General features: G+C 37.8%; 2 protein-coding genes across 3 annotated transcripts in view; one reads left to right on the top strand and one right to left on the bottom strand.

Annotated features, from left to right (window-relative positions):
- The window catches only part of RABL3 (RAB, member of RAS oncogene family like 3), a 30,378-nt gene extending 29,434 nt beyond the window's left edge, over positions 1 to 944 (bottom strand). The window contains exon 1 of the mRNA XM_059391866.1: positions 861 to 944. Within this exon, the coding sequence (XP_059247849.1) occupies positions 861 to 906 (46 nt within the window). The 5' untranslated portion in view covers positions 907 to 944. The remainder of the gene's footprint in view (positions 1 to 860) is intronic.
- A 111-nt stretch (positions 945 to 1,055) lies between these two features.
- The window catches only part of GTF2E1 (general transcription factor IIE subunit 1), a 37,036-nt gene continuing 23,685 nt past the window's right edge, over positions 1,056 to 14,406 (top strand). The window contains exons 1-2 of one of the 2 annotated variants that reach the window (XM_059391864.1): positions 1,056 to 1,191; positions 5,828 to 6,294. In XM_059391864.1, coding sequence (XP_059247847.1) covers positions 5,847 to 6,294 — 448 coding nt within the window. In that variant the 5' untranslated portion in view covers positions 1,056 to 1,191; positions 5,828 to 5,846. The other variant, XM_059391865.1, reaches the window with a different exon arrangement.

Below are 14,406 nucleotides of genomic sequence, written 5' to 3'. Positions count from 1 at the left end.
AAGTTCTTAAAGAGCACAAAAGTGTAAGTTATGGTTAAAAAAAAAAAAAAAAGGTAAACAGGCAGGAGGAGGAAATACAGACTTCAATTTTAGTTCTCAAAAGTGCAAGGTGTCAAAAGAAGAGTTTTAACACTAGGATTAAACTGAGCTCAGCATTTAATCCCAGCTGTTTCATAATATGTCTTTATCTTAATTGCTCTTCCTTACAACCTAGCACATAATAGGTTTTCAGTTAGGATTACAGAGAACAAAAAAATCAAGAAACCCAGTTGAGAGTAAAATAGGACTACCACCCAATATTTCATTTCATAATATGGCTCAGTGTTTTGAGTGCGTGGGCAGGTTCTGTCATTTACCTCTCTCCTCTTCACTTTTTCATCTGTAAAACGGGGTTAATAGGGCTGCTATCAGGTTAAAAGAATTGATATATGTAAAGCATTTTGAACAGTATCATTCTTAGTGCACGTTTGAATTCCTTAGTGATCAAAATCTCTTGAAGGCAGGGCCCCAACGTCACAGCGCCTGATACAATACTCAATGTCCGCATATCTTTTAAAACAAAGGAACTGAGAATACAAGCTAGCTAGACTGTGGTCGCCAGGGAGACCGACTTGGAAAGCTGCGAAGGCGGAGAAAGGCCGGGCCTCCGCGCGCATCCCCCCCTCCCCAACCCCCGCGCGCAACGCCACCTTCCTCAAGTACAGAGAAGTCCTCTGGGAAGTGTAGTTTTTAGACCTTGAGAGGGCTTTCAGCAGTGGCCGGAGCCAGATTGTTGCGGGAGCGGAAAAATAGTGAAGGAAGAGGGTTATCGGATAACTCAAAAAGTATCAGGAGCCCTAAAGGTGGATTAAATCGCTCACCTGAGTCTCCCAATACCAGTACTTTCACCCGATCCAGGGACGCCATCTTGCTACTGCCTGGAGTTAACGCCTGTTCCGGGATGGTAGGCCAACCAGAGCTCGGTATGGAAGGGAAAACCTTCAACTTCATTGGCTAGTCAGGGCGTGACTGTCTTGATTGAAGGCCTCACTGTGCTGATTGGCCGGCGTGGTTAAAAAAGTGGTGAGGGGGTTCCAAAGCCGGTCGCAGGATTCAGGCGTTTTCTTTGTCGCACAAGTGGCGTGGCTCGTTTAAGCCGGTAGTTGAGGCGCTGAGGGCAGCTCTAGTGGGAGTGTTCGAGGATTCGTTTTGGTAAACCTTGTTACCTGTTCCTTGTTCTCGATTCCTCAGTCCCCGTCGCATTTCAGGATTTTCCTGTCTTTCCCCCTCTTTCTCTTTAGCTACCCGCCTCCCCTTAGCTGGTCTCTTGATTTGGTCCTCCAAAGAACCATTGACCCCGGAGCGGCCAGTGTGCGACCTCGGGTAGGACGGGCTTGGATGTGCCGAGTGTGGCCCCAGGACTCACCTGGCACATTCCGAGGGAATTTAGGGGCTCGGGGTCTGTCAGTGGGAAGGAGAGAACATTACTGAACCGAATTCTTGGAGGGCATCTGGTCCACAGGTTTTGTGGTGATATGCTGCTTTGTGTGTGAAGGTGTGAAAAATACCATGAAACATGGTAACTGAAAAAATCACAGTTAGTCCTATAGGATCCAAGTTCTTCTAGAACTGGAATAGTGGTATACTGAAATCATCTAACTGGACTCCCGCATCTACTCCTTTTTCCTTTATTTCACATCCTGTAGTCAGCATAATCTTTTAAAATAGCGAATTTGAGCCTGTCACCTCCTGCTTAAAGCCATTTGAAGTTTAAGGTGAGGGTTTTCAGTAGCCTGTCTTTTTCTACTCTGGAAGCAGTAGTGAAGGAAGTGAACTGGGTGTGGGGGGAGGGCGGAAGCTGGCGGAGTGGGCATATTGGATGAACACGTGTTTAGGAGACTTAGGGAAAGTTTTATGAAAGTGCTTGATTAGCTTGGCTGGGTGTTGCGAAGTGGTGAACAAGAGAGAGACACGAAGAAAGTACAAATCTACTCACTTCAAGGAAGAAAGGGGAAGAGTTCTGTGTGAAAGGGGAACATTTTAAGCTACTAAGGAGAATCTGGGAAGGTCTCCCTGAGAAATGTCATTTTATATGTGAAGGTTGATTAGAAGGGAGTTTGAGCTTAGCTTTGTGGGCATAAAGAACAGCATGTGCTGTTTCTTTCAGGCCTGGTGATGGAGAAACCATGCGTGGCTCATGGAATTGAGAGAATAGCAGTGTGCCTGGAGATGAGGCTGACAAGGATAAACAGTGCAGAGAAAGCATTCATTTCACCTTTGTTTCTCCAATTCTGTGCCTGTGCCTGTCTAAATTTTTGTATGATGAGAAAACATGGTTCAAAAACAAAACCAACTTGCCTTTGGGGGTCTGGATGGGTAGGGAGGTGGGTGAGGCTAGGAGTTGACTGATGGACTCTGAGTCTAAAAAGAAGAAGCAGAAGTTGGTGCTATAAGGTCATACTTCCAAAAGTTTGCAGAGACCATCCAGTCTCCTTCCGTGTTTAAAACTCAACTGCTCTCTTCAGCTTCAGGTTACTGTTTCGTGTGGGAACGTGGTCTCACTTTTTTCCTTAGATATTTCCAGTTTTCAAGCTAAGAATGGAAATTTATGTGAAATTTATCAGTTTTCCAATGTTGACAACTAATTCAGAAAATTTTCAAAATGTTTTTTGGGTCAAACAATGTGACAGAGGCTGCTAGTTTGAGACCTCTGACTTTAGTAACATAACAAATCCAAAGACTGAGTAGGAGATTCATTGTAAGTGGGGAAGTAGAGGTCTGTAGAGGAGAGAACAAAATGGTCAGGAAGGATGATTTTAGAATTTAGAGATAAGCTGAACAGCTGCCTTCTTTGAGCTTCACTTTCTTTTGTTCAGCTACCTGCCCGACATCCTTATGGCCTTTTCTATTTCCTCAGAGACACAAACATCTAAAAGTGAATGCCTCATTTCTTACAAACCTCTTCCTTTTTCGGGTGTTAGCCCATTTTTCACAGTAGCAGTATTCTCTTCCTAGCTACACTGGCTCAAAGCAAATAGCTATATGTTATTATTTAATAATATTAAATATGTCATTGTTTAATGGGTATAGTGTTTCACTTTTACAGGATGAAAAGAGTTATGGAGATGGGTGGTGGTGATTGTACAGCATTATGATTGTATTTAATACTACTGAACTGTGTACTTAAAAATGGTTAATTGATAAATTATACATTATTTGTAGTTTACAAATAAAAAATATTATAAAAAAAGAAAAAACCCGAATTACTACTTAAAATTTTCCTACTCTGTTACTCCATTTCCAACATATTACCAGATTCTTTTAATTTTGTTTCTGTAATAAATTTCATTCATCCTGCCCTATCTTCCTTACTTTAGGTTTGGTTACTTTGGTTCCTAATACTTCTTTCAGTGCCTCCATCTTCAATACTTCAGTTCATTTCTCTTATTGTTCTTAAGAGTCACTTTCCTAATACAGGGTCTTATTATCAATGCCAGTATTTAACGGTACTCTTAGGATTCCAGCCATGAAAGCAGAACACTTTACCTGAATTATCTCATTTAATCCGTACTTCAAATCTGTGAGGAAGGTGCTGTCAGTCACTTTTGTATATGAGGAAACTGAGGATTTTCCAGGGTCACAGTCTAGGAAATGGTGGAACTGGGATTCAAAACCCAGAACTATTGCCCTGCAGGGTGCCTCATAACACTCCCTTGCTCAAATCTTTAGGGCCCCCTCAGGTGTTTCAGGCAAAGGAAACAGGCGAAATGATAATGTGCATTGGCAGGACACGTAATAGCGACCCACCAAATTTGTCTGAAACAGTGGTCAGAGACTTTTCTGTGTATTGGAGTCACCTAAAGAGCTTTTAAAATAACATGATGCTGGGGTGCCTGGGTGGCTCGGTGAGTTAAAGCCTCTGCCTTTGGCTCAGGTCATGATCCCAGGGTTCTGGGATCGAGCCCCGCATTGGGAGCTCTGCTTGCCGGGGAGTCTGCTTCCCTTCCTCTCTCTCTCTGCCTGCCTCTCTGCCTACTTGTGATCTCTGTCTGTCAAATAAATAAATAAAATCTAAAAAAAAACCCAACAAAACATGATGCCTAGTCTGGCTCTCCCAGACCAGCTGAAACAGAATCTCTGGGAATGGGGCCCAGTATGGGTATTTTTAAATGCTCCCCAGATGATTCTGCTTTACAGCCGGGGTTGAAAATCACTGGTCTAGAAAATGGAATGTATGGGGTGGGAGGCCAGGGAGGCCAATATAACTGTAGGAAATAATACTGAAAAAGTAATTTATTTTGACATATGTGTGCCATATTTGGTCTTTTGGATATTTCAGAGGTTATGTGTTGTGTTCTGCCAATTGTTGACTTGGTAAAACAAGCAAACAAAAAACTGGGATCAAGTACAATGTATAGGTCAAATTAGAAAGAAGAACAAAGTGTACCCTGTTGCTATGATGCTATTCCGGTGCTGAATCCAGGTACTTGCTCAGCATCCTTAAGTGCTAGGATGACAGGAAGGTCTAGGACCTCAGGATCTAGGTGCTGCTTTATCTCCTGATTGGTTGTTTAGGAATATCTTGATAGTATAGTACTGTGGATCTAAAAATATTCTAAAAAAGCTATTAAGTCTGATTTCATTGATAACCACTGATGATAAATAAAAGTTTCCTTAGAACCTAGTGGTAATAACAATATAATTCTCCACTGAAATAGTTCAGTGGGATGTCTCTGTTAAGAGTTTCTCTATAGTGTAGGGAAATTTCACTAGCTGTAGTGTGTGTCGGTAGCTTAGTCACTTCTAGTATGAGACATACTAAATCAGTATGGAAGATATCAACAAGTACTTCTAATAAGCATATTGGTTAATATTCTCATTTATTCACCACAGTGGCCTCATTTAGGTAATTGATATTATCCTTATTTCTCAGAGTAAAATGTAAAGTTGTTTAAGGGATTTGCTCAGGATCATATAGCTGCTAAAATGCAGGCTAACTGAATTCCAAAGCACAGGCTTTTTTTAAACAGCCACGTGAATCTAGCCCATGCCAGTTTGAACTTGTAGAAGACAGTCTTCTGGGTCATGACAGGAGAATTGGGTGCAGTTAGCCTCTGCTTTGTCCTGCACGAAGGGATCCAATACTTAAGGGTATCTTGGGCTTTTTTTTTTTTTTTAATTTAAGGACTGTTTACTTAATTGGTCATCAGGTTTAACTTTGCAAGATTGGTAAAGCTATCTGGATCTAAGTGTTAATTTCTTTCAGATTTATAACAGTAATTTTGCCAAACACTCATCCAGGGATTACTTATGTGTTTATTGGCTTTTTGTGATTTTATTGTGAGAGCATGACTATGTAAAAGACCCTGAATAGATTTTGATAGAAAAATTTTACTCAAGAAATAAAGACACTTTAAGGGTATGCTATCTGCTAAGTTTCTCAGGGGTTTACCGCATTCCCGAAGATCTACAGCATTAATGGTAGTGAGACCTCATTTATCTTTTTTTTTCCTCTTTCTGAAATAAAGTGGGCTTGATACAATATATCATTGCTATAGGTAGTAAGTTACTTTTTAGAATCAAGCACTGTAGATCATAAAAATTAACATTTAAGAAATACGTCAAGCTTTTTAAGTGTAATCCTTGTACTCTAGAGAAAAGTCTTATTCTCTGTTTTAACACTTAGACATTGTGAGTCTTTTAAAACAATACTTTGAGTACCTTTTGTGGCATTTCAAAGGTGGTAGCTGCCAGCTACCTAATGGGTTGATTATTCTAGATTTAAAACGATTACTATGTCCTTATGCTTAACTAATCTCTTTTTTTTCTGAATTTGGTTTATTTAAAGTTGAAGTTCGCTGCTAAAGATGGCAGATCCTGATGTCCTCACCGAGGTTCCCGCAGCATTGAAGAGGTTAGCCAAGTATGTGATCCGGGGATTTTATGGCATTGAGCATGCTTTGGCCTTGGACATCTTGATCCGGAACCCCTGTGTCAAAGAGGAGGATATGCTGGAGCTGCTCAAGTTTGATCGGAAGCAACTTCGATCAGTTTTGAATAATTTAAAGGGAGACAAGTTCATCAAATGCAGAATGAGGGTAGAGACTGCTGCAGATGGGAAAACCACTCGCCATAACTACTACTTTATTAATTATCGCACTCTTGTTAATGTGGTAAAGTATAAATTGGACCACATGAGACGGAGGATTGAAACTGATGAGAGAGATTCCACCAACCGGGCTTCCTTCAAATGTCCTGTCTGTAGTAGTACTTTTACAGACTTAGAAGCTAATCAGCTCTTTGATCCCATGACAGGTGAGATTTTTACCAATTTATGAGTCTTTGAAGTGACTTAAAAATAAAATATGTATTGTTTTCCTTAAATTGATTCATCTAATTTTTAAACCAATCATGTAGATAATTATAAAGGTGAATGGATTAGTATAAGTCCACCTATGGTCATTCTTAGTCTTACTGTCATGTTTGACCACCATATTACTTTTAGAAGCTTTTTCACAGCCTTTCTCATTCACAAAGGAGTGTACCTTCCCACCCATGACCCTCCTACCTCTGCTCCCATTCCCACCCCTTATTTGCAGCCACAGCCTGATCTGAAGGGATGACTTCTCTACCACTTTGAAGTCATTCTGACATGTTTACTTTTAACTTCTTTGTTCAACAGTTATTTGAGTGCCTGCTTGTGCCAGTCACTTCCAGAAAGGTACAATACAGTGTATTTAAACGCTTTGTTAGTGGAAGTACAAAGCGTTATTGGTAATCTGTAACTAGGGCATCTAATCTGCCTTTGGAGAAGGCCTCTGGAAGAAGTTAAGTAAGACTGAGAGCTAAAAGATAGGAGTTAGCCACATGAAATAAGATGGACAACTTTTCCAAGTTAACAAGTAGATATTTAGCCTCTTAGCCATTCATTAGTGGAAAATAATTGTCAGCATCATCTATAATTGCTTCATTTAATTCAGTGCTTCAGTTTTAAGGATTTTTTTTCTTATCAACACAGGATTGTAAGACATGCATTTTCTAAAAGTGCAGTATGTCTAGTATTAATAGAAACTTTAAAGTGCTAGGCTGTTGTTTTGTTATTTGTAAACTGTAAAAGAGACTACAATTTTGCTAATAACTCAGTGTATCATTTTTGTAATATTTTCTAGAGGCAAAAATCTTTAGAGAGAGCCAATATTATAAAGTTAGATTGGGCCCCTTGTTATGGCAGGATTCGAGTGAACTTTAGTTCATAGATCTGCCTTTTAAAAAACTATCTGAAAAATGTAATTTAAACTTTCACACACGAAATGTTTTATTGCAAAAAAAGTTAATGATTTATGCATGTAGAATTTTCTAATTTTTGTATATGTTGTGTATTGTATATTTTAAAGACTTTTACAATTATTTTTTAATGGGAAATAATCCCAATACCAATTAAAGTTACTGACCTAAAGAGCTAGAAAAGCCTATGATTCTTATTTATTTTGAAGAGTCATTTTAGATGAAAGGTTATTTAAAGAATTCATGTCTGTATTAAATATTTAATTTGTCAGAACCTCACTGTTCACCTTAAAAGGGCTTAACTAGGAAGAGATCTTGGTTGTAAGAAAATTTTAACCATCCTGAGTAGAAGAATTGCTTGAGTTTGGTATAGTGGAATGTTGTAGAATATATCTGGAGAATAGACTAGAAAAGTATCATCATTTTGCCATTCACTCTAACAGATTTCTTTAACCCACTGAGCCACCCAGGTGCCCCCACTCTAACAGATTTCTTAAAGATTTTATTTATTTATTTGACAGAGAGAAATTACAAGTACACTGAGAGGCAGGCAGAGAAAGAGAGAGAGAGAGGGAAGCAGGCTCCCTGCTGAGCAGAGAGCCCGATGCGGGACTTGATCCCAGGACACTGAGATCATGACCTGAGCCGAAGGCAGCGGCTTAACCCACTGAGCCACCCAGGCGCCCTAACAGATTTCTTAAAGGAACTCTGGGTTTTGGTTTTCTGATTCTCTGGGATGTTAGTATTACAGTGGTTGTCTTCACTCTTGACTACAGTGGAAAGTGTAATTCAGTCAGTCCCTCAGAGAGCGTAACCTAAAGTAATGTGCTTCTACTGCATTTATTCATTTGATTCTTACTTAATTTCATGAGACTTTGTAAAGGGAAATATTTCCACTAATAAATCAGTATTTAGTAGATGGATCCATGAAGCTCTTTGTGTTTTACATAGGATTATTGTCTGAATGAAACTAGTTGTCATCAACAGTTGGCCTGTATAGGAAGTGGCCTAATGCTGAAATATAGTCAAGATTATTTGAATCAAGGTTTTTGAATCACTGATCAGCCAACACTAAAAGTCAACTTAATTGTAATTTCTGTCCATACAGTGAAGCCTATGGTATCATGATTGAATATTCTTAGTCATTGGGAAACTTTGTTCTGAGAATATACCTGCCTTTTGATTATAATTTGGCTTTTCATTTGGACTTTGCCCTTAAGGAGAGAATGTACTGATTCAGTGATATCAGGCCCCAGTCTGTGTGTCCTTTCTGGTGTTTTTGTGTTTTCATTATTAATGCCTTGACACCATCCCTCGGTTATACATTCCCTTTAGAAATCTTGGTCTTTTTCTCTCTGTTCCCTTACTGTGCCCTCCCCTGCTATTTTAAAGAAGATGGGAAAAACGCATTTGGTATGTGTATCAGAGGAGAAAGAGGGAACTTTTTCTGCTGTAATCTTTATGCTGTCTTTAAATCGACAGAATTATAGTTTTCATTCTAAGCCCAGTCTTGTACAAAGCTATTCTACTTCCTGGTTGTTATCGGAAATTGATATTTCTGACGAAATGATGGGGGCATTTGATGGGCATCTATCTTCATTTCCATTTCCAACAATTACTGGGTTGAACTGTGGTTTATCTTAGTAATTAGTGGGCATTCAGGAATTAGATTTAAAGCTTTCTAGACTTTGCTGTTAACCTGACAAAAAGTTTTTAACTCAAGCGTATGGCAGCTTTCTGCCACTGGACAAAGGGTACTGATGAGTGTCCAGAAATTCTGGGCAAAGGAAATTCTGAGTTCAGCAAGAATTGTTTTAACAGCATTAATTGACAGAAGCCAGTGATTTTTCTACTTCAGTTTGTAGCTTTTTCCTACCCCATCTCTTTTTTTTCTCTAAAGATTGTGGATTTTTTCTATACTTTCCATTTAGATTTTGCCATTGCTGTTCTTGGGTTGAACTCTCTCCAAATATTTTATGTTTGGTATGTGTGAGATAATAGAAAAACATATTGGTCTCCACCCCAGTTCCTTGCACAGAGCCCCTAAAACTCTTATAGTTTCCTAAGTGATAAGAGCACTCATAACCTCTTTTATTCTAATATTTGGTCCTTGACCCTGGCTTCTGAAACCCTTGTGAGAAGAGTGTCTTCTGTTTTAATGAGGTCACTCTGGGTGGGTTCTTGGATGGCCCCTAGATGAAGGCTGGTCACCTGAAAGACTACGCCAAGACCAAGCTTAGAATTTTCAGCCTACCTTCTATTCTCTTGAGAAGGGAGAAGGGCTGAAAGTGGAGTTGAGTGATCATGCCTATTTGAGAAAGCTTCCATAAAAATCCCAATAGTATGGGATTCAGGGAGCTTCCAGGTTGGGGAACATGTGGAGGTTCAGGGGAGGCCGTACACTTGGAGAGGACATGGAAGCTCTGCACCCCTTCCTAAATAGTTGGCCCTACACATCTCTTCCATTTGGATATTCATCTGTATCCTTTATCAAACTGGTAAATGTAAGTAAATATATTCCTGAGTTCTGTGAGCTGCTCTAGCAAATCAGCTGAATCCAAGGAGAAGGTCTTTGGAACCTCCCATCTATAGTTTGTTGGTCAGAAGCACCCATGATAACCTGGGCTTGTGACTGGTTGCAGGGGCGGGGTGGGGCAGTCTTGTGGGACCAAGCCCTCAACTTGTGGAGTCTGATGCTATCTCCAAGTAGTCATAACTAAGTCAGACATTAGGACACCCAGCTGGTGTCACAGGGAATTGCAGGGGGTAAAATCGCCACATATTTGTGGTCTGCAAAAACTGTTTTAATGAAATATGGGAGTTTTATGTAAACAAAACAAAGACCACATGACATGAAATGTCTCAGATCAGCAAAATAGCATCTTGTGGTTCATAAGTGCATGTTCTAGATTTAGCAAGCTTTGTGACCATGTAGGTAGACTTAGTATTTCTTCTACTTTGGTAGTCTTAACTGTGGGTGATTTAGTTAATGGCACTTATAAGTTAAATTCAGCAACATGCTTCCCCAAAAGGGGAAGTTCATATTCTTTTTTAGATGTCAAGGTTAGATGATATAGAAATAGCTTTATGTTTTTCATGTTTCATTTAAAAATTATGCAGCCATAATGCCAGAGAAAATTTTGAAAAGAGAAAAAAATTACCCACAGAACCATTATCCTTTTGCATATTACCTGTAATTAAAATCATAGCCAAAGATATTTTGTGATCTCTTGATTCCTTAATGTACCAAACTCTCCTGCTTTTATCTAGTGTTCAAAATATGTTTTAATAGGTGTGTGTGTATTTTCCCCCCCTTAGTTTTCCTTTCTACCCTTTTTGGGCACTTTGATTTTATCTATTTTTTGTTGGTATAGATAATGATGCTTTGAACACTTCTGTGTATATAGCATTTTATTCCTGCTTAAGTTTCTCCTTAAGAATTCTCAGCAGTGGGAATAGTGGATGAAAGAATATAGTTTTATATTTCTTTAAAGGCATATATGATACTTAGTTTCATCCAGGGCTGTGGGGGAGATAAATTATTAGGTGTTTGATTTTGAAATAGTTTGGGAGCCCCATTACTGAATTTACCTAGAGACACAAGAATCCCATTTTATTTTATTTTATTTTTATTATTATTTAAAGATTTTATTTATTTATTAGAGAGCTCATAAGCAGGGGGAGCATCAGGCAGAAGGTGAGGAAGAAGCAGAATCCCCACAGAACAGGGAGTCTAATGTGGGACTTGATCCCAGGACCCTGGGATCATGACCTGAACTGAAGGCAGATGCTTAACTAAAGTCACCCAGGCGTCCCTGAGAATCCCATTTTAAATAAACTTTTAAATTAGTTAAATAATAATTAAAAAAATGTCTTTTAACTAAGTATTTAATAAGATCTTAGGAATTTAGAGATTATTTTATCTAGTTTAACTCATCAACTGATGTCTGGGTGGGTACACTTACACATACCTGTGATTTGCTCTGGGGTTTGGAGGATCCTACAACGTAATGAAGGTAGGGCTATATAGATTGCTAGGATGTTTACGATTGAATATTAAGAAAGAATATTCAGCTTGTTTTGTTTGGATCCATGGAAAAGACTTAGAGACAGATTTTAGGATTAGTATAAAAGAAGTCTTTAATAACTTACTGCAAAAGAAAATAAGTGTCTCATAAATAACTCTTCTTTTTTTTTTAGATTTAATTATTTATATATTTGAGAGAGAGCGAGTGAGTGTGAGCATGAGTGGGGGGAGAGGGAGAAGCAGGCTCCCCACTTAACCGGCAACCCGATGTAGGGCTTGATCCCAGAACCCTGGGATCATGACCCAAGCTGAAGGCAGATGCCAAATCGACTGAGCCACCCAGGTGCCTGCGTAAATGACTCTTAAAAAGAGCCACAATATTGTAACTCTTCCACTGCTTAGTTCTGAGTTACTTGGAAATTTCGTGTGAACTCCATATCTACTTGGGATATCATATATAAATTTGGGGTTAAATCACAGGAGTCCTTTCTTGCCTTGTGACTGCAGGTGAAACTTTTTGGTTTATAAGGTCAGTTTCTTAATCCCCATATCATGAAAATTCCTCAATTTCCTTAACCTAATATTTTTAAACTGTTAGGGTCCTGTGTTTGTGAGACTCTTAAAGACTTGTTAATGATATTTACATTCATATATCACACTCCTTTTTCATGTCTTCATCTCTTTCTACTTAGTATAGGAGATGTCTCATAAGCAGTATTTTCAGTTCCTGAAATGCTAACAACACAACCACACACACAAAAATCTTTCTAGGATTATTTTGCTCATTTTGCTAATTTGGAATCTTGCCCAGGATGGATTCATTACAACATCATACTAGAAAGCTCAGAGGTGTGGATATGTTTTTTTGGGGTGGGGGGTGCTTATTAGAATAAATTAGAAAATAAAAAGAAGTTAGGGAAAGATTTTAAGGGACAAGTGCCTTCCCTCTTTTACCTGTCTAAAATCTTTAGGTCTGATGTTTTAAAAAATATTGTTGCTTTAATCTTGAGGATTTGAGGACTTTTTTTTTAAATAAATTTTTTTGTGTGTTTAATCCTTTCTGTATTTTGATGCTGATTACATAGAAGCTAATTTGTGAAAGGTTGCTTTTTAGCTTGATGCTGACATACAGTATTGTTTTGATTATTGTCTTTCAAATAGTTATATCAAAGCCACAGGGTTTTTTTGTTTTGTTTTTGTTTTTTTTTTTTTGCCTGCTCAGTGCATGTTGAAATGGGTTCAATTTTGGCTTAATTTAGAGAACTTATTGCAGTCTTTAATTTTTACATAAGTACTATATTTCAGTTTGTTGTTTTGCTTCCCAGTCATAGTACATTTCTTCCCCTTTATAGTGAGATCCAGAATCTGGGAATGTTGTATGATTATACCAAATACAGATGTGTCCATTTAAGGGAGGACAGAAGCCAATTTTATTTGAGTTGAGTTTTAGAGTGTGTCATTCACAAATACATTTGAGCTCTTCTGAGTTGAAAAATTCATAAAAGGCTGCTTTTTTTTTTTTGCATGCAAACAGGTGAATATTTTACAGTCTTATGTGTTCTACAGTGAATTGTTAAAAGATAGTTTTTCAAATAACTTTATTATAGTGAAATAATTATGGAAATATATTACTATGTTCTTGTCATGTCTGTTGATATTTTATAATAACAATTCCTTTTCCTGTATGTTTCCCCTTGCCAATTAAACTGAAGAAATTTGCTTTATGAAATAGTTGGGAAATTAGAATAAAAAGAGACTTTTGAGACTAGCATTTTAATATATAAGCCCCTGAATATTTTAAGTTATAAAAGTTATTACAAAGAACATGATGATGCTTTCAAAGAATAGACTAAGAATGACTATGTGACTTCTGAATATTAGTTAAGAGAGAGTTGAGTGATTTTGGAGGATTCAAATTAACATTTGTTTTCTTTCTGCTAAAAATACATAACTAATGTATTAAGGTAGATGTATTAAGGACTCAAATGGCAAACGTAGTTTTTCCACTCTGTGCTCTCCCACTCAACCTAGTTCCGGTTCTCACCGCTTTTCATTGTATTAACAACTATTGTTTTGTGGTTATTCTTCCAGTTCTTCTATCTTATCTCTCCAACCCCACCTCACTGTACCCAAGCCCTTTTGAAGTCTAAGAAAGCAAAGTGATTTGTCATTAAATATGTTGTTGCTATATCAGCTTTAAATATTAAATTTTGATTAATTCTGATAGTATTGTCAGGGATTTTTAGGGTACTTAACTACAATTGAGTCCTTTTGCATAATCATTGTATTCAGTGCACATGTCATTTTCAGAAGTTTTGTTTTGTTTTGTTTCTTTAAGCAATAGCTGTGACAGTAAAGGGACGATGTATTAGGATTCCAGAGTCTTAACTTTTAGTCTTGGGTTATGTTAGTAATTATCACCTTTGGTGAATCCTGTAATCATTCTAGGTCTTTTTTTAGCATGTGTAAAATGATAAGTTCAGTTTGTTCTATACCATATATGGTTTCTCTCAACTCTAATTTCAGAACACCCTTTGTTTTGGGAAATAGTAGATATTTTAGGCTAGGGTTTTATCACTGCTTTTAGAAGATGATGTTAGTCGTTTGGGGTTAATTTGAAAGCCTTGGTTAGGAATTGAAACTCTTGGTTGTAGTAGTATTTATGTAGGAATTATGCTCTATTTAATTAGGCCATCTTCAGGAACACTTTGTGGCATAATGGAGAATAATATTTACAATTTTTTGTCAGTTTTATTTTCCCAAGATTCCAGTCACTCCCTTTCCCCATGTATATGTAATGCATGAAATATTCAGTGAGAAGGGAAACAATGTCCAAATATGCTTCCTAAGGTATATTTGGTGGTTGGATTTATATAGTATGGTAAAATTAATCCCATATGTTAGTGGTATGTCTTGAAATTTTATAGTTTCCTCTTTATCACATTAAAATCCTCAGAGTTCTAGTCCTAGTTACTTGGTTTTAACATGGAACTATCAATTGTCTTTTGTTTTATTTTGTTTTTCCTGAAGTTTTTGAGTGAGGGGAGTTTGTTCAGTTTTTTCACAGGATTGTCCAGGTAAGTTATTTTAGCCATTATCTCTTGCTTAGATTTTGC

Source organism: Mustela nigripes, chromosome 2, assembly GCF_022355385.1.
Source record: "Mustela nigripes isolate SB6536 chromosome 2, MUSNIG.SB6536, whole genome shotgun sequence".
Lineage (NCBI taxonomy): Eukaryota > Metazoa > Chordata > Mammalia > Carnivora > Mustelidae > Mustela > Mustela nigripes.
This window is presented reverse-complemented; position numbering and strand designations above follow the sequence as displayed.